This window comes from Enhydra lutris, unplaced genomic scaffold, assembly GCF_002288905.1.
Source record: "Enhydra lutris kenyoni isolate GAN:26980312 unplaced genomic scaffold, ASM228890v2 scaffoldscaffold14, whole genome shotgun sequence".
Lineage (NCBI taxonomy): Eukaryota > Metazoa > Chordata > Mammalia > Carnivora > Mustelidae > Enhydra > Enhydra lutris.
The window spans coordinates 2,908,453-2,932,728 of NW_019154098.1; the positions used below are offsets into that span (position 1 = coordinate 2,908,453).

Genomic DNA, 24,276 nt, shown 5'->3' on the forward strand with positions numbered 1-24,276 from the left:
AAGCCCCAGGCCCCCCGCGCAGGGCCGCCTGGACTGGGGCCGTGGCCGAGTGCCGGGGCCTCTGGTGCTGAGCCGATGGCAGCGCTTTCTCTGCGGAGACGTGTTTCCGCTGCTTCCTGCAGACCTGTGACGGGTTCCGCGTGGACGTCAGGCCGTGGAGGCGTGTTGCGGTAACACTTTTGGTTTGGCTTATCCCTTGGCACGCTCGGTGTTGCGGTAGTGACTTTCACTGCTGGGGTGCCAGTTCCTCGGAGCGACTCTGGGGACGCAGGGTTGCCTGTCGGGACGCAGCTGGCACTGTGTGCGCAGCCCGCTGGCCGGCCGGGGAGCGAGACAGGGCGGCGCCGACCAGAAGTGTCGTTGCTTGCGTCTGACCGTCCAGCAACCTTGCCGCATTCATTCTTGATTCTAGCAGTTTACCGTATGTTATTCTCAGAGATTTTCCTCACACATAACCGTGCAGTCTGGGAATAGTGATACTTTTCTTCCTTCCTTCCCAGCCCTGAGTTTTGCTTTCATTTTCGCCCATGGAACCTGCTGGGAAGACTTCCAGAACAGTGGCGACCAGCGGTGGTCGTGGCAGGCACCCACCAGCTCACTCCTGTTCCCGGAGGCGGGCGGGGGCTCTTCCCAGCGCTGTGTAAATTAGGTTTAATGTAAATACCCCCTTCAGTTCAAGGAAGTTGCTTCCTGTTTTTACTTTGCTTAGAGTTTTTATCCTGAGTGGCTGGTAAACTTGGCCAGATGCTTTTCTGCATATAGTAAGACACCTGTGGTTCTCCTCCTTTCTGAAATCTGGTTGGTTATATTGATTGGTTTAAAAAAAAATTAAGACGCTTTTTGTTTGTTTTGAGAGCAGTTTTAGGCTTGCAACAAACTTGAGGGAAGGTACAGGGATTTCCCCTCTGCCCGCTGATCTGGTAACATGCACAGCCGTACTGTCGTCAGCACCCCCAGCAGAGTGGTGGTTGCGTTATACGCGGACCTACCAGATCACCCGAAGTGCACGGTTTGCTGTACGGTTCACTCTGGGGGTGCACATCCTGTGTGTGGACAGATGTACAGTGACATGTGTCATTGTGATACGTCATACGTACTCTTTCACTGCCCTAAAAATCCCTTGTGCTCCACATTTTCATCCCCGCCCCATCCCCCCAACTCTGCATCTACTGAAATTTTAGTCTCTATGGTTTTGCCACTTTCAGAGTGCCGTGTAGTTGGAATCGGCTTCCCTCAGTAACATGCATTTACAGTTCCTCCAAGTGTTTTCATGGTTTGGTAGTTCATTGCTCTTTCGCACTAAATGTTCATTGCCGGGATGGACCACAGTTCGCTTACCCTTTCCCCTGCTGAAGGGTGTGTTGATGGCTTCCATGTTGGCAGTAGGAAGAAGGCTGCGGCAAACACAGAGCGCTTTTTGAATGTTTAACCGCCTTTGCATTCCTCTGACGGACCCCTCTTGGTTATAATATGTTATTTAAAAATATTGTGTGATTAAATTTGCTGATGTTTTAAAAGATTTTTGCACCCGTGTTGATAAGAAAGATTGATTTGTACGTTTTCTTGTGCTGTCCTTGTCTGGTTTTGTATCATTGTCTTGTTGGTCTCGTACGATAAGTTGGGAAATGTCCCCTATTTGTTCATTAGAAGAATTTCTGTAAGATTAATATCATTATTCCTTAAATTAGTGGAAGAACTCAGATATTCCTTTGTGGGAAGAATTTTAATTACAGATTGACCATTTTTAATGGAAGATGTCTATTTCGGCTTTATGTTTCTGGTCTTGGTTTTATACAACAGCAGTTTATAATGGCTTAAGTTGTACTTTGCAAAGAATTGTGTGTGCATCTCAGGGTACCTGGGTGGCTTCGTTGGTTAGGCGTCTGCCTTTGGCTTGGGTCATGATCCCAGGGTTCTGGGATCGAGCCCCAAGTCGGGCTCCCCGCTCAGTGGGTAGCCTGCTCCTCCCTCTCCCTCTGCCACTCCCCCTGCTTTCGTGTTCTCTTTCTCTCTCTCTTTCTCAGTTAAATAGATAAATAAAATCTTTTTAAAAAATTGTATACGCATCTCAACTTTCATGTTCATTGACATACAGTTCGTGACTTTCTCTTGTCAGTATCTGATACTCTGTCATCACCTCCCGTTATGAACATCCTTTTCTCTGTTCTGCTTCATCCTGATGGCATTGGTTTCCACCGGACCTTTTTCCCTTGGTTAGTCTTGCTAGATGTCTATCAGTTCCATTATTCTTGTCAAAACAAACCAGCAAACCTTGATTTTGTTCAACTGCTAAATGCACTGTGAGACGGTGGATATTTAGATCACTAATTTCCGATCTTCATTGCTAGTACATGCATTTAGGAGTATAGATCTTAGGGACTGCAGGCTGACTCAGCAGGTGGAGTGTACAACTCTTGATCTTGGGGTTGTAAGTTCAAGCCCCAGGGTGGCTATAGAGATTACTTAAAGTCTTTAAAAAAAAAAGTGTGGATTTTAATGGAATCACAGCTCTGTCTGCATGTAGCGCCGATCTTTCTTTTAATTGCATTGTTAAATTCAGAATACTTCGAGTTTCTTTTTGGCTAATGGGTTACTTGAAATGCGTTGCTTGGTTTCCAGACAGTTAGGGATTTTCTAGTTGTTTTGTTGTTGTCCAGCTTTAATGCTAGACACAGAATATACTTTAGTAATGTCAGTCCCGATGCCCATGGCATCCTGCTCTTTACCCAGCACGTGGCCGGTTTCAGTGACTGCCTCCCGTGCACAGGCAGCAAGCGTTCCCCTGCAGATGGGACTTGCGCTGGGGCCTAGAGCTTTCTGTTGGCTAGAGTGAGTCTGTCGGCCATGCTGTTGTGTCTCATGTCCTGGGCCCGGGTAGACTCCTCGTCCCTTCTGCCTGTCTTCAGCCTCACCAGCTTCTAGAGGCTCCCTCTGGGCTTGGTTCCAGGATTGGTGACTGTCTTAAGGGGACACCTAGCAGAGTATGTGTCCTGCTCACCAGAGTCCTGGGGTCCCCACGCTTCTCACTTGATCTCTCATGGCCAAAAGCTCAGCTGCTTTGTGTCTCATCGGTGGCTTTTCTTGGATCTTCAGGCTCTCAAAGGCCCAGAATTGGCTGATGCCCTTTGGGAAAAGGCAGCTGCTCAGTGTCTCTTACGTCTCCATCTGTGTCCCCTGCTGTCCTGGTTGCCTCACAACATCTCGGACTTGAAAACACTGGGCTGGTTTTTAATCTTTTCTGAGTTTTCTCAGTGGGAGTGTTCGTCTTGGCTGAGCTACCCCCACGTTCAAGTGGGAGTCGTCCTGTCACACGGACACACTTGGTTGGTTTTTGCTTCCTGGTTCAGTTTTGTTTTCAGCGGTGACTGGGCTGACTCTCCTGCTGAGGGACTGGCTAAATGGGAGGGCCTGGCTTTACCTCTGGGGTTTTCGGCTCCAGGGCCTTGTATGTGTCCTGCCCACTCCCTGAGTGTTCGTTGTGTGAAGAAAGAGCTGCAGCTCACGTGCAGGTTTTCAAACGGAGGCAGCAAAATGAACGTATTTGGCTTTCCTGTGAGATTTTCCCCCAGATTTAAAGGCTGTGATTTTAAAAGGGAGGACGGTGAGGGGATATTGTTTATAGATGGTGAACTTTTGACAGAGCTGAAATAGGACCTTTTAATTTGTTAAGAAACGTTTAACAAGTATTTGTGATGCTGCTGTGAATTCTGTGCCGCCGTGGGTGCAGGGGAGCAGGGATTGTCCCGGTCAGTCCGGTCTCCGCTCTCCTGATGCTCGCCTTCTGCGTGTGACGTGACCAGAAGGGAAGAACCTGGAACAGTGTTGTTAGTATAAGGACCAGCATGCCACCTTTTAATAGATTTTAACCACATTTTGATAGATTTCCAATACGGTGACTGACCATTTTTCTTTCTCTTCTAGAGTATGACAGACACACAGCGTCGGCCAAAATAATGGCGGCCGCTTACCTTGACCCAAACTTGAACCACACACCGCATTCGAGTACCAAGACTCACCTGGGCGCCGGCGCGGAGCGGTCCCCCGGGGCAATGGAGCGGGTGCTGAAAGTCTTTCATTACTTTGAAAACAGCAGTGAACCAGCTACTTGGGCCAGTATCATCAGGCACGGGGATGCGACGGACGTCCGGGTAGGTACATTTTCCTGGAGGTGGCGTCATGGACATTTAGGTTAAATAAGCCTGTAGGTTAATGGCACAGACCAAAAAGAGATAAAAATTTTTATTGCCGTATTACAGCGATGTTACCTTTTGCTTTGTCATATTTATTCATGTAACATGTGACTGACCAGAACTTTAAGTGTAAAACCTCTTAGGAAAATAATAACTGAACCATATGTTATCAATGTAAAGCTATGCATGTTTTTCTCTCTCCCTTTTTTTAAACTCTTTAGCATAGAAGAGAACAAAGTAATTAAAATAACCTCTACTACTTAGGAAATAAACTATTTTCTAGAAGGGGAATCTTGAAGGTATCTGCATGACCCCAGATAGGACAGGTTCTTCAAAAACTGACTGGGTCCCTATACCAGCCACTTGCCAAGGTTCTGGGGCTGTCAAGGGTCCCTGCTGCTCCAGCCTCCTGTCTGCTGGGGTGGGGAGGGGGACACCTGTGGCCTTAGTTGCAGGGCAGACAGAGTGTGCTTCCCCGCTGAGCCTGGGGCCGAGGAAGCCTGCGTGATGTCGCGCGTGGCTGGTAGCCTGCGGGCCAGGAGTGGCGAGAGGCACGATGAGCCAAGGTTGCTGAGAGTCAGCGGGGTGAGCGGGTAGCAGTGCACTTTCAGAAAACGGAGTTGAGGACATCAGTTTTCAGCAAGTGTTTCCTTTGTCCACGTGTTAGAGAACCACTGCTCCTTCCTTTCCCTCTACCTACTCCCGTGTTCATCTCTAGGGAGGACAGTGTCCAGTGCAGGATGAACAGATGTGTCTGTTTCCCCTTTCTTTTCATAAGAATGAAGTTAATTCATCTGCTACTCTTTAACTTATATGCCTGAAGTACTTTTAGCAAATTAAAGGGATAATTTCCCATTATCTCTATAATGTTGGAGTCCTCGCTGTTCAGGCGGATTCATTATTCAAAGGTGAATAATTCATTCAGGCTTAAATATGTATTAACATCTGTTCATGTTCTGTAGTTGAATGCAGTAGTCTCTTGTTACAAACTTTTTATGAAGCTTGATGGCTTTTCCTAATTTTCCTGTAGTTTTGTTTTACATTTAACCTTATAAACACAATCACTTGGTAGCAAGGCCAGCAGCTAGTGTTCTGTCTTAATGTTAATTGGAGGATTTATGTTGGAGACAAACCTTGCAAACGTAGAGTTTATGGGAAGGCTCTTAGCGTATGTTCTAGTCTTTGTGAGTTTCAGTTACAGTGAATGAGGAAGTTTGTTAAAAACATTGCATCAGCCTTCATAAACTTCTGAGTATTCGTACAGGAGGGGTGCCTTGCAGAGATGTGAATTTGACAAGACATTTAGCAGATATTCAAGATTGATTATATCCGAAAATGCACCTTGGAAAGGCTCCACGACAAAGGTGTTTTGGTATCGGGTTTACTGCACACAAGAGGATCCACATCAAGGAGAAAACCAGTGATCACTGGGCGCATGTCAAGCCTGTAGCCAATGTTACAAACTTATCAGACATGAAAAACATTTATATTGTGAAGAAAAAGCCATATTCACATGCCTGAGTTATGAGAACGTATTTCTTGAACTTTTATGAAGATCAGTACGAGCACATCCATGTGACTGAGACCCGGGTGGCTTTATGTCATAGTAATTGATGAATGTTTGAAATTTAACAGCTCCCATCAGTTGATGATTTTCAGCTTGAGGCGAAGAACTCTGAGTTGGCATTGATTGGTTCACGAGAGCTTTTCCTGTGATGGAAGCGGTTGTGATTCATGACCCGCTTTCATTCAATGTGGTGACATTTGGAAATGCAGTATTTTAATTGTGAATTGATGGATCTGCACGACTGGACAAAATAGGACCGAAGCACGTGTCCATGCCGTCTTTCTCCCCAGGGAGCAGCACACAAGGAATGATACGGATAAAGGAACTCGCCTGCATGGTTAGGCGGGAGTACAGTGGAAGGAAGATGGCCGCACTTGAGGCCCAGTGACCTGCAGCCGAAATGGGGTGAGGGGTGAGCTCGGAGTGGGAGTGTGGGCACTTGGCAGAAAGAAATAGACCAGGTAGTAATGGTAGCAGAGAAGAAGCCAGGCCATTCGGTTTCTGCAAAGAGATGGTTTACTGTCGTCCACAACAACGAAGTAATTCCATGCCGACCCTCACTGCCGCGCTGCCCACCCCAGTAGCCAAGTGCAGTGCTCGCGCGCCCCGAAGTAGCTAGTCTCAGCTGCTGTTTTCTTGGTACAAACACAAGGTTCTGCAGATGTAGTGTGGACGAAGAATATAAAATATCTCCTGTTTTGATTGCCCGTTGAAAAGACCATGTTCTTGACATCGTAGGTTAAATAAAATGTTATTAAAATTGAATTCATCCATTTCTTTTTACCTTTTTTTTTTTTTTTTTTTTTTTTTTTTTTTAGAAATTTTGAAGTAACATACAGCTTGCTTGCATTTTTATTTCTGCCAGACAGTTGTGCTTGTAGAAAGTAGCGGTCAGAGAGACTGCCTGACTCAGAAGCACCGCCACCTCTGGGGGCGTCGAGAGGCTTATTTGCAACAGGAAATATCTGGATTCTTGTTGTAGTTCATTACAGAGGTTTGATTTCTCATGCTGCACTTCGTAATTTTGCTCCTTTCACATGTATGTGCTACTCCTATATGGTTAATTTCAATGTTTGGTTCTTGAGAGGATCCCCAGGACCCCGCCGGTTATAGGCAATGTGTGCCAGGCAGCAACAGAAGAGGCTCCTTTGTGAAGGGACCTGAGAGTCTCAGGGGCAGGCCCTGTGGCCTTGGACACTCAGAGGCCATCACCGGCCCACGTGGCCACAGCTGTGCGGGAGGAGGCCCCGAACCTCCTTGTGGGGGTCTGTGAGACGGGCACGGGAGCACCTTCCCTCTGCACCATCGGCCTCAACCCGTGTGACTGCCCAGGCACCGCCAGAATCAGGTGCAGGTTGTACCCCCAGTCACGATTCCCGACAAGTGCTGGCGGGCTTGCGCATCCTGCCCTAAGGAAGCAGTGGCCCACGGACGCAGACACCACTTACCTTGGTCGTGGCTTTGGCCCCGTGTCAGCCGCATGCTCCAGGCAGCTCTGGAGCTCAGGTTGAGGTCAACCCCGAAGCACCAAGGTTAACCCATGCCGGACTATATTGAATACGAACGGTCATCTAGAAACATGGTAGTGGTACTTCGGAGTAATAAGAGTTACAGGAAACTCCAGATTCTACCAGAGGAATCCCCTGCTTGGGAAACAGTGACATTTACATCCTCAGTGCTGGATGCAGGACCACACTGGACGGTGTCTTCTCAGGGCTCAGGGAAGGAACTTGCACCTCAGAAGTCTTCCACACAGACTGCTCGTGAAGACGTGGAATGAAGGTGTCTATAGAGAAGTAGGGTGTAGGACATTAACACCACAGGCTCTCTTTAAGAAAACAGTTAGGAGACTTCATGGATCAGACCCGTGAGCCCAGAAAGAAGTGCTGGAGGGATGTAGGCTGTGGCCTGCGTGCAGCCCCCTCGCACCTCTCCTCCACTGCCGTGGTCTCTTCAGGCTGTGACCAGCGTTTATTCCAGCTCTGCCTTCTCCACACCTGTCCCCTGTTCTGACTGGTCTCCCTCTGAACTTGGGACCTGTGCCGCCCAGCTGCCTTTGCCCCTCTCATCCGTCTCCGTGCTTCTGACTGAAAGGACTGTCTGTACGTCCATCTGAGGGCCTCCCGTCTTTCAGACACTTAGAATCACCTGTTGCTCCTCCTTCGCTTACGCCCCGTGTCTAATTCAGTAGCTGTTTGTGTCCACACGGTTCCCCAGATGCACCCAGAATCCACCCACGTCATCTGACCCCTGCTGCGACACCTTCTTTGAGCTACTTGGTCTCCTGACATCCCACCGTCCCCTGGGGACACCTCTGTCTGTTCACAGTCCAGCAACGAGGTGATCCTATGAAAAAGCCAAAGCGTGTGTTGCTCCTCCACTCAGAACCTTCCTGTGGCTTCCTGTCTCGTGGAGGGTGAGCGTTCGGGTCCTTGAGAAGCCCCTGACTCTCCTCTCCCTGTCACATTCCACAGCCTTCTCTCCTCCGGCTCGCTCCCTTGGACTTGCTGCTTCCTGGGCTGTTTCTCCAACATGCCGGTCTTGGAGTCATTTGCTCAAAACCTCCAGCAGCTCCCCATTTCTCTCAGAGGAAAGCCGGGTTCCTTCAGTGGCCTATGAGAATGGACTCCTCGTGGCCCATTCTTATCTAATTTCTGTGACTGCCCTTACTCCCTTGGCCTCCCAGCCCAGGAGGGCTCCCTCTTTTCCACCTTTTCTGTTGCCCGTCACCCCATTTTGATGGTGATTTCTCCTTGAGATTGTCTTGTCTCTTGATTTGTTTACTCTTTTATTCTCTGCTTTCTTCCCCTAGACTGAAAGCTCTGTGACAGCAGGGGCCTTCCTGCCTCCTACTGATGTCCCCAGCATCTTCAGCAGGGCCTCGCAGGCACACAGCATCTACTTGGCAGATCCCCATTGCAGTGACTACACGAAATCCTAGAGGAAATGGAGTATTTCCGACAGAAATGTAAATTAGGAACATTGGTTGCAGAAGTACCAAGTAGTAGACTAATAATCATAAAAGAAATTGAATTGATAGAGATTACACCTATTGAAAACCATACCTGAGCTTACTGATAACTTCTATCAGACCTTCAGTCCCACCTTGTTACTATTTTCCTTAAATCACAGGGTCTGAAACAATCCATTTGTACCCAGACACCAAATCTGGGCAGGTACCATATGATGCCACTGAAGATTAAGTTGCAGTTGAGTTTTTGGACAGTATTGTTGGCACGTTCAAATCATCTTCAAGTTTACTAACGAGCCTGAGGCTCTTTTTTGACTGTGCAGTGCACTCGGAAGTTTCCGTGCTCGTCCTGAACCTCTAGAGCAAGGTGATGGAATTGCGTGAATTTGCGAGAGGAAATCAGTCCTGTGGTTTGCTAAAAGGTGAATGTGTTTGGATTGGGACTGTTGTAACCGAGCTGGTAGTGGGAAGAATGACAGTAGAGAGAAACATTCTGATCAGTTTAAAATCAGCTTTCTGATCGGGGTGCGCAAACACGTGAACAGTTTGCGATTCTGTGAGTTGGTGGATGTTGGGAGCTCTGTGAACAGAGCCGTGCTGTGCTAGCAATGGCTGGTGGCTGTCGGGGAAGGCACCCAGCAGGCAGTTTCCCCGAGCTCAGCCGCAGAGGGCTGCCTGGAGGCCTCTGTGTGCAGCAGCCCCGTGGTCTCTCCCGTGGTCTCCAGCGCTGATGCCTTCTGCGTGTCTCCATTTTCAAATGTAAACTTCTATCTGCTGAGGAGCCGGTGAATGTGCGTTTAAAAACTCGAACACTGATTACTGTGTATTCAAATAATTTTGGTGCAGGAAAGGACTACAGAGATTTTAGTTAAATTATTCCTTTAATGGAGGGAGAGTGTCACCCAGGAAGAAACTAGAAAGAAAAACCTTAGGGAAAAAAATGGAATTCAAAGCAATGTTAAGAAGTTTATGAGACTCACAAGCATGAGGAAGTTAATTCTCTGTTGTTAGACCTGCAGAGTTGGTGATTGTGGCAGGCAGAATAATGGCCCCTGAAGAGGTCCACGTCCTAATCCAGAACTGGTGCATACGTGACCTTCCATGGTGGATGTGACCAAGATGAAGATGACCTTGAGATGGGGGAGATGAGGAGCCGCAGACCTTTTCTGGCTGTGGTCAGAGGGAGGGGGCCGCGGAGGAAGGGTCGGACACAATGCTGCTGGCTTTGTGGATGCACAGAAGAGCCTCTGGCAGCTGGAGAAGGTCAGCCTAGAGCTTCCAGAAAGCGGCACTTCCCTGCCAACACCTTGATTTTAGCCCAGTGAGACCCATTTCAGACTTGTGATATTACAGAACTGAGAAGTACGCGTTTGTGTTCTGTTAAGCCCAGAAGTTTGTGGTCATCTGTCAGAGCAGCAGTAGGAGGAAGGACTTTGTCGTCCCGGAGGACTTCGGGGCCGACTTCAGGCTGAGTGCCAAACCGACAGTGATAGCAGTTGGCTTCCTTACCTTGAAGAGCATCTGAAAGAGAGACACGGAACAGGAACCGCCGGACATTGTAATGAGCAGATCAGGAGTGATGACTGCACTTGCAGCTCCTGGGAGGAAGTAAAGAGATGAGCGCTGTTAACAGCACCGTGTGGGGTTTCAGATCTCTCTCGTGATAAAGGAGCCTTGCAAATCCCTGAGAAGACAGCTAGACAGAACAAATGTCTCCTGCTCTCTGGTTGCCACCTTCCCCGCAGACTGGCCGTGCTAGTGTATGTGTTCAGCATCACCTCTCTCCTTCTAGACTAAGGCTTCGGAGGGGACGGGTTCTGTCTTACCCATCGTATGTAGGCTAGATGCAGACGTGTTCACTCACCGAATGAGTGAGTAATATTCAAGAGTGAATGGACGTGAAGCGACAGTTTGCAGGATTTCTTTCTACCAGTTGAAAGGTCATTATTTCTTTCTAGAGCATTGTCTAAAAAATAAGTGACCAAGTTGAACCAAGCAGAATCATAAAAAGAACTTTTAAAAATGAAATTACAGCGTCATCTTACTAGTATATAATCAGGGAAAGGTAAACTAGAGCAACAATGAAATGCCCCGCCCCCACCCCGCTGTCCATCACATTGATTAAACTTGGATTGATTTTATCCGGCATTGGCGTGAGATGAAGGACAGTCTCGAACATTATGTGCCAAGTATTATTGCCGTAGTTTCCCTGGTGGCCATACTTCCAAAATGCCACATTTTTAAGTCGCTTTTGATCCAGTGCATCTGTTTTTAAGCAGTGCTGCTCGTGTGTGACACCAGCTAGAAGCTTGTTCGTGGCGGTACCGCACACATCTCACTTCCGCTCTCCCCCAGAGCAAGGAAGCCAACAAGAAGATAACTGTCCACTCGGAAGAGAATGGCTCTGGAGGCTGCGTGTTGTGTTCCTGATAAGACAGAAGCATGGTGCCCACACTGGCTAGGGTCTTTCATCCCTGAATCCCTTTCCTATGAATATCTCATGTCAAAATTAATCAGGAATATTATATATTTCCCAATTCTGGGATATGATATAGATGAGTAAAGGGATATTTCAAAGTAGCTAAATGTAGGTTTATATACTCTGGGTGGGATTGTCCTGGGACATCAAAACCAGGTTGAGAAATTTAAATTTAATTCAGGTGCCATTAGTGGCATATTGTAAACCCTTGTCTTCTTGTCTCCCTAGAGGTCCTTTACTAAGCGTGCGTGTTCCAGAAGTAATAACGTGTGATATGTGCGTACATTCCATATGGTAGTAATGTTGGGGTGGTTTGTTTTGAGTGTGCATTCCGTACTAAATATTTAGTTCTCAAAGTTACTTTTCAGTTACGCAGAACCAAATATTTAGTTTTCAAAATTATTTACGTTACTCAGTGTGTATACTGAGCTTCAGATATGTAAGTCCTTGCATATCCGTAATCTTGGCTGCCGCTCGAGCTGAGTCAGCGACGAGATATTGAGGAGTTCTAGAGAAGTAGGACAGAACACAATATGGAAGCATAATGAAAAAGCAAAACGGGAAATGAAGGGGAATGTCTGTGTGTTAATTGCTATTAATATTTTAGTGAAAAGTGAATGTTACAGCCTTGTTTCATGAGGAGCTCCTGCAGGATGGGAGCTCTTTGTTCCACAGAACCAAACCTGAGGTCATTCTGGGTGTCTTCAGGTGGTGTGAGCAAGTGAATGGACTGAAATTGTATCTACCCCACAAGACTCCCGTTTGGGAGCCTGCTTTTCCCCCGGGCTCCACAGTTCTGGACTAAGCGTCCGTACACTTCCCCTCTGCAGGTGGGCACCTGCGTGCCTATTCCTTGAAGGGTCATGAAGATAACCTTTGCTGGGGGTCCTCAGGGAAGGCATCCAGAAAGGTGGGATTTCTCCCCGACTGTTGATAGCACGTGCAATGGTCAGAAACAGTCTGTGCCCAAAGGATAGACCCCCTGAGACCGGTGGTTGGGGACAGATTTGCACGTGAACTGCGGCCCTAACAGGAGCGAGGTGGCTCTGGAATCAGCCAGCTGCCAGGGAGCCACCGTGGAGTGGAGAGAAGATGCGCTGAACCCAAGCCTTCGCGAGGGCAGTGGTGTCGCTGTGCACTCAATGGTGCACTGGCAGAGCTGGGACAGGAAGACAAAACGCTTTTGTGGGGATTTGAAAGAGGCGCCAGTGCCTGTCCTGTGCAGCTCAGAGATCCGTGCTGTTGGCAACGAGAAGCTGTAGAAGCCGCCTCTGAGGGAATTGCTAGAAATGGAGGTCTCTTCCTCTCGGCAGATCCCCCACCCCGAGCCCACGGAGTGAAGACGGGGCGGGCTGGGTGTCAGCTCCTGCTGTCCCTTGGCTGAGTGCCCTTGGGTAGACACTGGCTGCAGCGTCCTTCACGGTGTCCCCATCAGAAATTCCGGCCCTTGAATCCGAAAGCCAGGAAGGACACTTAACGCCTACTTCATTTTCACCCAGACTTCTGTGGGCTGCGCACATCCTTCCTGTCCCATGGAGAGCTCGTCTGCTCTGCGGAGTGGCCTGTGACTCCTCCAGCCCAGTCCTTTGTCCTTGCTTTCTCCCCTCCCCTGTCACTCTCCCATGCTTGATACACAGCCTTCTCCTGGGATCCAGTAGTCTGAAGGGGAGGCTGGCCATGGGCAGGTGTCACGTGATGCCTTTGGCGGGGACACACTGGGTCCTTGACCGCTTTTGCGCATATAGTACGTGTGCTTCTCTTTTCTCAGGAATAGGGATGGGAACATCCTTACTATCGACAGCATCATGTCCTAATATGGAAATACTTAGTGTGCGTGGGGACTTTTTAAGACGTGTATTATATTACAAGTAGTATGATACTTTCAGTTAATTGCTAATTTAAAACAAAGCAGTGACGATTTCCTTTGGCAGTCATTTTCCTGTTAATATCAGCGTCATTAGAAATTATGAATGGCCTGGAGCATGGAGAAGAGTGCAGTGGACTGTGATTAGCACACCCTCCCGTAAGCACGCAGGCGGACTATTGGATTCCCTTGTGCGGCCCCGTGTGTGCTGCCCACTGACATCTGTGTGCATGTGTGACTTCCACAGCTGGGCGGGCACAGGTCAGGACTCGGGGCTGCTGCTTCCCTTTCCGAGTCCCAGGATAAGCTTCATCTTGGCGAGGCAGCCTTCCCTCCCGCCTTCGTCTCTGAACTCATGGCACATGTTAGGAGCACCGGGTCTGGGGGCTGTTCGCATTGCTGCACTGTAATCCGTAGAGAGCACGCAGCAGGTGCGGCAGGCCCGACCGGGTAGCTTCTCCTGCGCCATCGGTATCACCAGAAGCGTGGCCTTCGTTGTATGTTTCTAAGTGTGTTTCCTAAGAAATGAAACTGAACTTGCAGCCTGGTCTACAGCAAGATGTCATCCTGGGTTCAGAAAGTGGAACCCTGTCCTCGGGTCTCCTTAATCAGCAAGTGACGTGCAGAGGGTGGCTGGGATGCTTTGTCAGGTTTTGGGGATGGAGCAGAGGTGGAGCTGCAGAAATGTACATTTCCATGCCTTGTTTATCACTAAAGAAAAGGGAAAGAGCCTCATTTTGTGTTTTTTCAAAACTTTTCCTTGTTCGTAAAAATACTATTTGAGAAAAAAAGATTCCTAAGAAAAATTAAGTAATTTGTTTAACTTGATTCTCTTTTTACCAAAGATTTCTGATAATTAACTAAAAGAAATGAACATTGCATTAATTTTTAGCATACAGTTTTTTTTTTGTTTGTAACAGTCATTTTTGTGGGGGGTATGTTTTAGGGCATCATTCAGAAGATAGTGGACAGTCACAAAGTAAAGCACGTGGCCTGCTATGGATTTCGCCTCAGTCACCTGCGGTCAGAGGAGGTTCACTGGCTCCATTTGGATATGGGTGTCTCCAATGTGAGGGAGAAGTATGAACTTGCACACCCACCAGAGGAGTGGAAGTAAGATTACATACCTACTTTGGTGTGACTCACACTTGATTTGTTTTGCGTATTAAATCACACACAAGAGGATGAATGTCTTTGCTTAATTTCCATACTGATTGTAATCACGACTCCTGTGTTAAATAAAACTGGCTGGTAATGATTTAACCAGTGATCTCTTCTAGACTTCTGTTTAGTCTGTCTTTGTGGCACCACCGACTTGGGACTGCCTGAGCTTCTGATGGGCTCAGTGGTGACGGCCTTGGGCTCGTCGCACTTCTCTTGTCAGGACCCCTTTGTTTCAGCCTCGGCTCGAAGAGCTCAGGTCCTCATTCCTTTCCTTTCTGTCCTGTTAGCATCCTTCTGTGCAGCAGGACTTCGTGAGCCCGGCGGGGACCACACCTAATTATCTCATTAACAAGCAGCGTGGCTTGCTCCGTGGTGCCTGGTAGCCTCCGGCTCGCCTGAGAAGAGGGGGTGTCTGAGTGACGTCCGCGCACTATAATTAAATTAGGCCGTGACTCGTGCTGACCTTAGTGAAACTGACATATTTGAAGGTAAATTAAAAGAATTCTCTGTAATTTCTCTTTCTTTGGTTCTCTCCCCACAAAGATAATAATTTTTTCCACCGTTAAGCAGAGCAGCATGTTAGTAGGAAGCCGTACGTGTGAAACACTAGAGTGTGGGAGAAGTTGGACCCCCTGTACGGTGCCCTCGTGTTCATAGACACGGCCGCAGAGACAGAGGCGGTTGTGGAGGGGACAGTGCTCAGTGTTGGTCCCTCACAGTCCAGCAACCTAACTGATTAGAAGACACATTGAAAAGAAAAACCTGCGAAAGTTAATAAATCTCCTGTCGAATACACTCGTGTCCTGGTTACGGTTTACCAGAGAAACATACTTGTATTTCCGGTTTACCGGGCCGCCGGCACGGGCCGAGTTGACAGGGTAGTCCATGATCAGGTCGTTGGGTTGGCTTACTTCGGTGCTGGCAGAGATGTGACCTCCCGCTGTTTGATCATTCAATCAAGTAAGTGTTTCAAAGCTAAGAATACCTAAAAGTTACTTTAAAATACCGCAGGTGTGTTTATTCAGCACAGTTCTATCAGCTGCTTCGTTTATGTGGCCCTGTCAGAGGCGCACTCCCGTATGATGGTGCCCCTGGTGCTCTGTAAGGTGCTGTTGAATGTGGACCTCTGAGCCTCAAGCTTGCTTTCTATTCTTTTAAGCCACTTTATTTTGCTTAATTTCAAGTAGAGTTGAGCGGCCTCTGCTCTCTTTCATGGAGCCTGAACCCTCATAAGCAAGGAGAGCCCAGCCTGGGCGAGGTGGAGCTTTGCCGAATGCAGTGCCAAACCGGATGCGGACGGAGGTGGTGAAGGTTACGCCACGGCCGTGTTGCCGGCACCGAGCGGCTGGAGCCCAGCGCCAGGCCAGCTGCGTGTGCCTTACATTCTGTACATTTGCAGCTCATAAAATATCTGTCATAAAGCTCTCCCCAGTCTTAGGAGGTAAAGATGGAGGAGACAGGCCACAGACTTGAGTTCCAGGTACAGAGACAGCTGGGGGCACAGCTTCAGTTGAGTGTAGCTGACTTCATAGCGAGGCTTTTGCAGTGAACATGCCCGTCGCAGGAGGACTCCTGCAGTCTTAGCTGGGAGGGGTGGCGTGGCGGGCGGCATCAGTGAAGGTGCGTGGACAGTGGGCTGGAGGGCAGGTGGTCCCTGCGGGTGTTCCTGGGAGGGTCAGGCTTCATACTGCCTGTCTGTGCACGCCAGAGGAGCCGGGACTTAAAGAAAGGGTTAGTAAGGAACAGGAGACTATTGTAAAAGAACCACGTAGATTTGAAAAAGGACCAAACACAAGTTCTAGAAACCACTGGATGGGTAAAACAGCTGATATAGCGGAAAAATTAGTAAACAGAAATGTGGATCTGAGAAAATCTTCCCAAAAGACAGCACACAGAGATCAACGTGTGGAAGGTATGAAGGCGCGTTATGTAACATGAAGAATGAGAAAGTCAGCCCATTTCTGCCAGGGGCTCTCCAAGCGAGTAGAAGGAATGAGGAAAAGGAAATATTCCGAAGAGGTAATGGCTGAGAATTTTCTAGAAGTGGTGAATAGCATAAATCCTCAGGTGTAGGATTAACGTAAGATCCCAAATGGGGCTAATGCCATGAATCTGCACATCGGTAGATGACAGTCAAATCGTGTGCAAAAGAAAAAGAGATGATGCTAAACACAACCAGGGAAGAAATCACGTTTCCCCACGGTTCTCGCCAAGCGGTGAGAAGTGCCGGGCAGCCCGCATTTGTCTGTCAGATGCCGTTGCCGTTCAAGAGCAGGGCGGCTCAGATACTGCCCTCAGAGAGCTCACCACCAAAGGAGCCTCCTACAGACACATTTCAGGAAAAAGATAGTGGTTTCCAAAGGAGGGTCTCAGATGCAAAATCGGGTAGATAAAAATAAGCATTGGCTCTAAGAACAAATAACGATAAGAACCGATTTTTTATATTAAAAAAGTAGAACCCAAGTGGTGGCTGCCTGTCAGAAGAGAGGTGGTCAGAATTAAAGCTCTGTCAGCCACGTTTTAAGGGTATGTATAAAAAAATAAAAAATAAAATTGCATATTAGGACGGCTATGAAACATTAGACGTAGCTTTTGTAACCTAAGCAGTAGGTGGGTGAGTAGGTGTTAGGGAAACAGCAAGAAGAGAAGGAAGGGACTAGAAAGCAGGACAAAGAGGAGTCACAGACGAGACTTTGGAAGTAAGCTCAAGCAGACTGACAGTAACTGGTCAGAGATGTTGGTGTGTGACCAAGAAAGAGAAGCCAGCTCTCTGCTCTTTATGACGGGTATCTAAAACAGCAATGTTGTAGACGTTTTTATGTGACTTACAAGAAGAAACATTTTACCTTAAGACTCAGGACACATGCACATGGATGTGTCTCAGAACCATTTACGTATAGGTCTACATACGCACTTGATAAAACCATACCCAGCCTCACTAGTCCACTGAAGTCCATGGTTTCCATCCAGAGGCATTCTGTTTGGTTTAACTTCATTTAGAAAGATGGATGGTCGGCAGGTGGGTGGATAGATAGAAGGATGGATAGAGATGATGGATGGAGGGATAGAAAGATGGATAGATGGGTGGTGGGTGAATGGATGGAGAGATGGATAGACGGACGGTTGGATGGTTGGATGGGTAGCTACAGAGAGGGATGGATGGATAGAAAGATGGATGGGTGGATGGATGAATGGTGGGTGAATGGATGGATGGATAGAAAAGTGGATGGTGGGTGGATGGATGGATAGAGATGATGGATAGTTGGATAGAAGGATGGATGGATGGATAGAAAGATGGAGAGATGGATGGTAGGTGGATGGATAGACGGATGGATGGAGAGAGATGGATGGATGGATAGATAGAATTTTCCTACCTACTAACCAGGGGGATGAGGGGATTGGTATTGCTTTATTAATATCTTATTTAAAAAGTTTCAAGATAGAAAAGCATTTTTAGGGGTATGAAGGGCAACTACATTTAATAACAGGCTCATTTCATAAGAATTTAAGAAGAGTAGAAATAGATGGAACTATTTTTTTTTAAAGATTTTATTTATTTATTTATTTGACAGACAGAGATTACAAGTAAGCAGAGAGGCAGGCAGAGAGAGAGAAAGGGAAGCAGGCTCCCTGCTGAGCAGAGAGCCCAATGCGGGGCTTGATCCCAGGACCCTGAGATCATGACCTGAGCCGAAGGCACAGGCTTTAACCCACTGAGCCACCCAGGTGCCCCAAAATAGATGGAACTATTAAACTTACAAGTTCCTAAAGACATTTCTCAAAATATATAAAGCAAAAATAGTAATAAAAGAATGAAATTGACCTCTCCTAATTAAAAAGAAAACAGTAGTAAGTCATTTTTAAATTATGTTTTTCACTATTCTTTTTAATGTGGAAATATGGAGTCCTGCACATAACAGTGTATTAATCAGTTGAAAAACACATTCCTAAATGATTCATGGTTCAGAGTAAAACTCCCAGTTAGCTGAGGGTCTGGCTATGCTGCCAAGTTCTACACCTCCCTTGGGCTCTTTGCTTCGTCCTCCAGCCCACCTTCCCGTAGGAGCCGTCGCTGTCAGTCGTTTCTTACCTAGCAGCACTCTGCACTTTGCTTCGTGCGTGCCCAGCCCTCCTACTTGACCAACCATTCGCTGTCTTCTCCTGCTTAGTGTTTAAATGTGGGGGCTGCTCCAGTGACCTCTCTTTCTTCTCTCTGTAGACCAGCCTTTGGCATTGAAATCACACTTTCATTGGATAGACACAGGAGACCAGGAAACCAGTTACTGCCTAAGCCAGACAAAAATCCTAAAAGCTGGTGGCTTGGGGGAGCAGTGATAGAAGGAGTGAGAAGCAGCTGTACAAGCGTTTCTTAAGCTCGAGCGCATAGGATTTGCTGAAGAGTCTTTAAAAATATGCACATGCGATGAAATCTGTAAATCACCTCTGCGGAAGATTTCAGTAGCTCCTCCTCCTACCTGGAGCCAACTCCAGAGCTCCTGATCAACTCTCAGCCGCCGCCTCTCGCTCTCGTGCCCCTCCCTGCGCTCCAGCAGCTGGCGCCTTGACATGTCGTGTCAGTGCTCCCTTTTCAGAACTGCTGGGTCAGGCTCTTCTCTGCTGCCAGCTTTCTTGCCTGCTGAATGGGACAGACTTCTGTCTTGCCCCCTGCTCCAACCTAGCTCTCTTACTGGTTCTCGAGCAAGTCAAGCATCTTGCTTCTTGGGGTCTCTGGACCTGGTGAGACGGGCCAGTGTGCTCCTCTGCCATTTCCAGCACGGCCTGGACCTCCCACCATGTAGGGCACGTGCTCTGCGGTCCCCTCTTCCCTGTGGTCTTCTCCGACTGCTCTGTCTGTAGGGCCCACTGCTGACCCACCACCAGATGACTTTTCTCCCTCAGGGACTTGGTCTTACCCCCTGGTCTACTCCTGGCTTCTGGTCAGTTGTGCCTGGCGTGTAGAGAGCGCCCAGTAAAAACTTCTTCAGTGAAAACGGAATTAGTGGCAGTGAAAGTGCAAGACCGTCCGAGACGACACCGTGTGACGAGTAGGAACGCGCATTCGCTCCACGAGTGTGTGTCCTTAGCAGTGTTTTCACACTAACACACGTCTGCATCATGCAGGGCACTTGGCTCACTTTATCAAGTTTCTTATTGTGATAGTCGGATCAGGTGGGTGGGGCCTCACCTTTTGCCGTTTTACCTGTAAGAAACCTGAGGCTTCATGAGGCTTAACAGCCACCTCGAGCTCCTGTGGCTCCCATGGGTGGAGGATAGAGAGTGGTCTGTGTCCTCAGCTGTCCTGTACTCCTGTGTGAGACATGGGCGTACGAAAACCGGAGCAATGGGCAGCGTTCGCCCTTGCCAGCAGGCATATTCCTGGTTCAGTGGCTTTGTGCGGGCCGCTGGGTGCCTGGCTTTCGTTCTGAGAAGTAGGATCGTATTCAGATGAAGTGCCAGGGCTCACAGAGGAACTGGATGTCGGTTTCCACTCTTGGGAGGTTTTTGAACATAGACTGTGTGTGCGTGTGCGTGTGTGTGTGCGCGCGCGCGTGCCGTCTGCCACAGGATCTGTTGAGGTTGCCCGATGACGCTGAGACAGAAACTTGCTCGCCTGGGGTCCCCAGCACTTCCAACACCTCCGCAAGCCAGCTTACGGCACACCGTGTGCTTCTAACTGTGGCGGGCAGTGGGGCCTTACAGAGGCGTCCTGCCTCGCCGCTGGGGAAACGGAGGGCTGGTGGGAGAAACGGCGGTCCTTGTGGGAAGAGTAACAACAAAGTTAGACCCTACCTCCAATACTCAGAGACCCGCTTGAGACGGGTCAGGTGAGAAGAAAGTTTAGTGGAAAAGAGAGTTGAATGTGTCTCTGATCCTGGAGTAGGAAGTTTAATACCCCCAAAATGTTTAATAACAGCAGATTTAACTTTATTAAGATAAAGAACTTCCGTGTATCCAATGTATATATTTAAAAGGGCAAAAGCAAGTTGCAACTGGGAGGAGCTATGTGCAACACACGTAATGCACAGAAGATGATGTCGGGGGTTCTCCTGATGGGCATGAAAGTGGCACACGATTCACTAAGTGGGCCAGAGACGCGGTGGTGTTACATCGCGAAAGAGAAAACTAACCTGGTAGTCATCACAGGCAGCCGCTGTCGGCTTCATGAGCCTGTTAGGGAGATGGGAATCTGGACCCCAGGATCCATCTGCAACTCTCTGTGGGCAAAAAAAGTGAGTTGTTGACAGCAGAGGACGAGGGCGGCTCTGGCAGGCTCTTGCCCGCGCTGCTGGTGAGAAGGTAAATGGGCAAATCTCTCTGGCGAACGACTTGAACTTCCAGCCGCTGCGCACTCTGCAGTCCTGCAGCTCCTTCAGGTTTTGTCCTGGAGAGACTCTTGGGTTTCTGCACGGGGCTGGAGATGCAGGAGGGTCTCGCACGTGAAAATGAGTGCGCAGGGAGACGCGCAGCGGGATGGCCGAGTGTTGGCCACGCTGCCTCCTGACAGACGCGGTCTCCCAGGGCAGTGTCGTGAGTACCACGGAGCTGCACACTTTATAAAAAGACTGGGTTTTTTGTAACATAAATTTTACCTCAGTTAAAAAAAAAACTAGGTCCTAGAAGACAACATGGAGCATGATAAGCTTTTATAAAATGAAGAAAGAAAAACTTAAAAGAGTATTGTGGGGAACACATCAGTTGAGTAAGACAGTGTGGCTGATCTAAGTGAAGCACCAGAGGGGAATCACCCAGAGCCTCTCCAGGAGGAGCAGCCTGCCCCGCCAGTCGCCATGACGGAGACATCCCAGGGATGAGTGCGGAGCCCTGGGGTTCGGAGGCAGGACTCTGCGAATCACCCCCCGTGGAGACACATGCTTCCAGTCCGCCCAGGAGGGAGCAGGGGCCTGCCTCCCTGTCACTGGGCTCCTGGGAGGGCCCAGCCGAGCAGGGAGTAGTTGTCAGGACCCTGAGTTCAGCCCCAAAAGTCTCAGACCCGATACCGTCCCAATACCACAGCAAGCAGTGTCTTGTGGTCTGGAGAGACTGTCATCCGACAGATTTCCGTTGTGAAGTTCTGCACTTAGAGCTTTCTAATGAGCCGAATTTTGGTATTAAATTTCAGTTATCTGGAGTGACCTGTGTAGAGTGGTCTGTTTGGCTGAGTCAGATCTAAATAGACTGTCAGAGCTTTGGGGGGAAATGGTCCAGTCCTTCGTGAGGTCGAATCCAGGACTTCAAGGGCCGGGTCTGAGAGGTGGCTCGCGTGGCCTCCGAGAGAGTACCGTGGGGCTCTGCCGAGCGAGTGAGGACCGTCCTCCTCCTCATTACCAGATGGGGTTCCCGCGTCCCGCGCAGCCCTGCCCAGTCCCTGCCGAGAAGCAGCCCCTTGCTCTGCAAGGACATGACTGCTTCCAGTCCTCGGCAGGAGAACAAGTCTTTCATAGGGAGGAAAAGTGCCTTTTTCAAAAACGACGAATGAAAATGAGTAATGGTAGTTTAGGAAGCTTTCCTTTATGTTCCCTATGTTCCCTCGAAATCACACCGACTCCGCACAGGCCTTCCCTTACAAGCAAGTCTCCCGGTGGAGCCCTGCGCTGCTGAGCTTTAAAGCAGAGCGGCCGCAACGCGCTCCGGCAGGTTGGGAAGTGATGCTTTAAAGTGAGGACGCACTTGGAGCTCGCTGGCGGTTAATGCACATCCGCTGGCGGCCTCCGCCCCAGACAGGAGCAGCAGGAAGACGGGTCTGCTTCTGTCCGTCTCCGCTGGGTCTGCGGTTGCGGGCTGACTCCGGCCAGGCTGGCTGGAGAGGGTTCTGGTGGGTGCTGTTACCCTCGGGCATGGAACAGTCCGTCTGTGAACTTCTTTTTGTTCTCGGTATGTCTCAGAAGTTTCCAGAATAGAACACAGAAGTCCTGGGTACCCTTCGCCTTGCTTCCCTAAAATGGTGAAACTTTCGTAAATATAGTACAGTAATTGAAACCAGGAACTTAACACTGATACGGTATTATTAACTGGTACACAGATGCTACTCAGATTTCTGCGACTGTACCACTTAACACCCCTTAGTTAGTCTTCTTTAATCTGGGACAGTTCCTCTGCCTATGTCCTTCATGACCTTGACACTTGAGGAATACAGGCTGGTTATCTGTACCGTGTCCTTCCACGGGGGTGGTCTGGGGTTTTCTCATGGTGACGCTGAGGTTGCATGTTGTTCGCAAGAATGCTACAGTCGGGCTGTGGAAGCCATCGTAGCACATCTGATCAGGAAGTCTGTAGCGATGATGGGACTCCTTTGTACAGGTGTTTTCAACTTGGATCATTTGGTTTAAGGTGGTGGCCAGGTTCCTGCCCCGTAAAGTCACTGTTTCCCCCTCTGTAATTGAGAAGTACCTGCTGGGGGATAAGTGTATTGCGACTCTGCCGAGACCCCGTTTCTCATGGATTTTCACCCGTTAATCTCAGTACCATGGATGATTGTTTCTTACAGCTATTACTGCTAGAATTTTTACCTAATAATGAATTTCTATTTCCATTCTTCTTTCGGGGATTTCTAAATGGAGGTCCCTTGTGAGAAAGAGCTGTCAGTACCACAGTGTTTGCAAGGCCCATCAAGAAACACAGCATCTGTGTTGTTTCTGGAAGTTGTGCCTTGTTTACTTCATGACACACAGATGGGCCAGCTGACCCTTCTCAGTATCAAGGCTAACGGATTCTTGGTCCAACACTTCCTACTCCTCCGCCATTAGCTGGTCAGCTTATGGGTATCTTGGTGCTTGTTGTGGGAGGTGAGACTGAGGAGGTTAGTTCAGTGGCCTCAATAGGAAGTTATTACTTAGAAGAAGCAAAAAGATTATTTGGAGCATGTTCTATTTAGCTGCTGTCCAGAAATCCATGGAATGGCGTATAGCAGAATAGTAAAAATGTGTTTCAGGATGCTGTCAGGCTCTTAGAATGGTAACAGAAGGGTAAGGAGGATGGTTAGTTTCGTGGACAGGAGCGAGTGGGGATGTCAGCCCTCTCGGGCCAGTAGGCTGTGGGGTTGGGTGCTGTGGTTAGGGACTGAGCCAGGGTGATGGCATGTGATTAGATTGGGCAGATGGGCAGTTCAGCAGGGCTGTGGAGGAACAGACAGGCTAGACACTGCGGACTGAAGCAGGGACCAGAATCCTCACAATCTGAAGAGCGTGCCTCCCTGTCCATGCTTCAGGTCAGTCCTGCTCCTCTGTTCTTGAGCCGCAGTGGCCTTCTCTTGGTCTCCTTCTGCGTTGTGGCCTTCGTGCATGTTCTTGCCGGAGAGGGGTCCCTGTCTGCCACTTCATACCTGTGGGGCCTTGGGCCGCTTACCTAATGCCTTGAGCTTTCTCCCATCCGTGAAAACAGGGTCATTACTTCTCAGCCAGGGTACTGCGCTTGCCTCCAGGCCTCCTGCTTCTTCCTCTGGGCCCTGTTGTCTGTCCTTCACACAACAGTGTGTAGACCTGCCTGGTCTGAGGAACGTCCGTCCTGCGATTACCCTGCTGTGCTCCGAGCCCCATAGTCCCGATGCACAGGGGCCTCTGTGATCTGGCGCCTCCCGAACCCGCCTCTCCCTGCTGCCCGCCTGCTCAGTGCTCGTGCTCAGCGCGGTCGAGCCGCACTTGCCTTCCCACACATCCTCTTGCCTCAGGGCTGCCCCCCATTCTCTTCCATCAGAGCGGAACTCTTGTCTCTGCACATAACCGAATGAGGCCTTTCCCCGCTCAGATCTTTGTTCAGATCTCCCTGGATCGGAGTGTCCTCTGGGGCTGTGCAGAGCGATCTGTCGTCACTTGTCGCTCCCCTTACCGAGCTTCTTTACCTGTGTCCTGCTTACCGCTGCCCCCGAGATACTGTGCATTTGCTCTCTGACTCCACCACAAATCGTATCTCAGATTTTCAAGGGCCGGTGCTTGGCCTGTTTATTCACTGGTGTCTCCCCAGCCCCTGGAGCTGTGCCTCGGAAGGGGTTGGCGCAGGAATCAGTAGGCGCGGAGTGACCGCTGATGCCATCAGTAAGCCGTGGAG

At 49.0% G+C, this 24,276-nt stretch overlaps 1 protein-coding gene across 6 annotated transcripts in view; it reads left to right on the plus strand.

Moving 5' to 3' along the window:
- LOC111146744 (protein tyrosine kinase 2) overlaps positions 1 to 24,276 on the plus strand; it is a 250,228-nt gene that overhangs the window by 80,226 nt on the left and 145,726 nt on the right. For 5 of the 6 annotated variants that reach the window (XM_022502422.1, XM_022502423.1, XM_022502419.1 and 2 more), the window contains 2 exons: positions 3,922 to 4,148; positions 14,018 to 14,184. In XM_022502422.1, coding sequence (XP_022358130.1) covers positions 3,954 to 4,148; positions 14,018 to 14,184 — 362 coding nt within the window. In that variant the 5' untranslated portion in view covers positions 3,922 to 3,953. Of the gene's footprint in view, positions 1 to 3,921; positions 4,149 to 6,174; positions 6,187 to 14,017; positions 14,185 to 24,276 lie in introns of those variants that run through there. The other variant, XM_022502425.1, reaches the window with a different exon arrangement.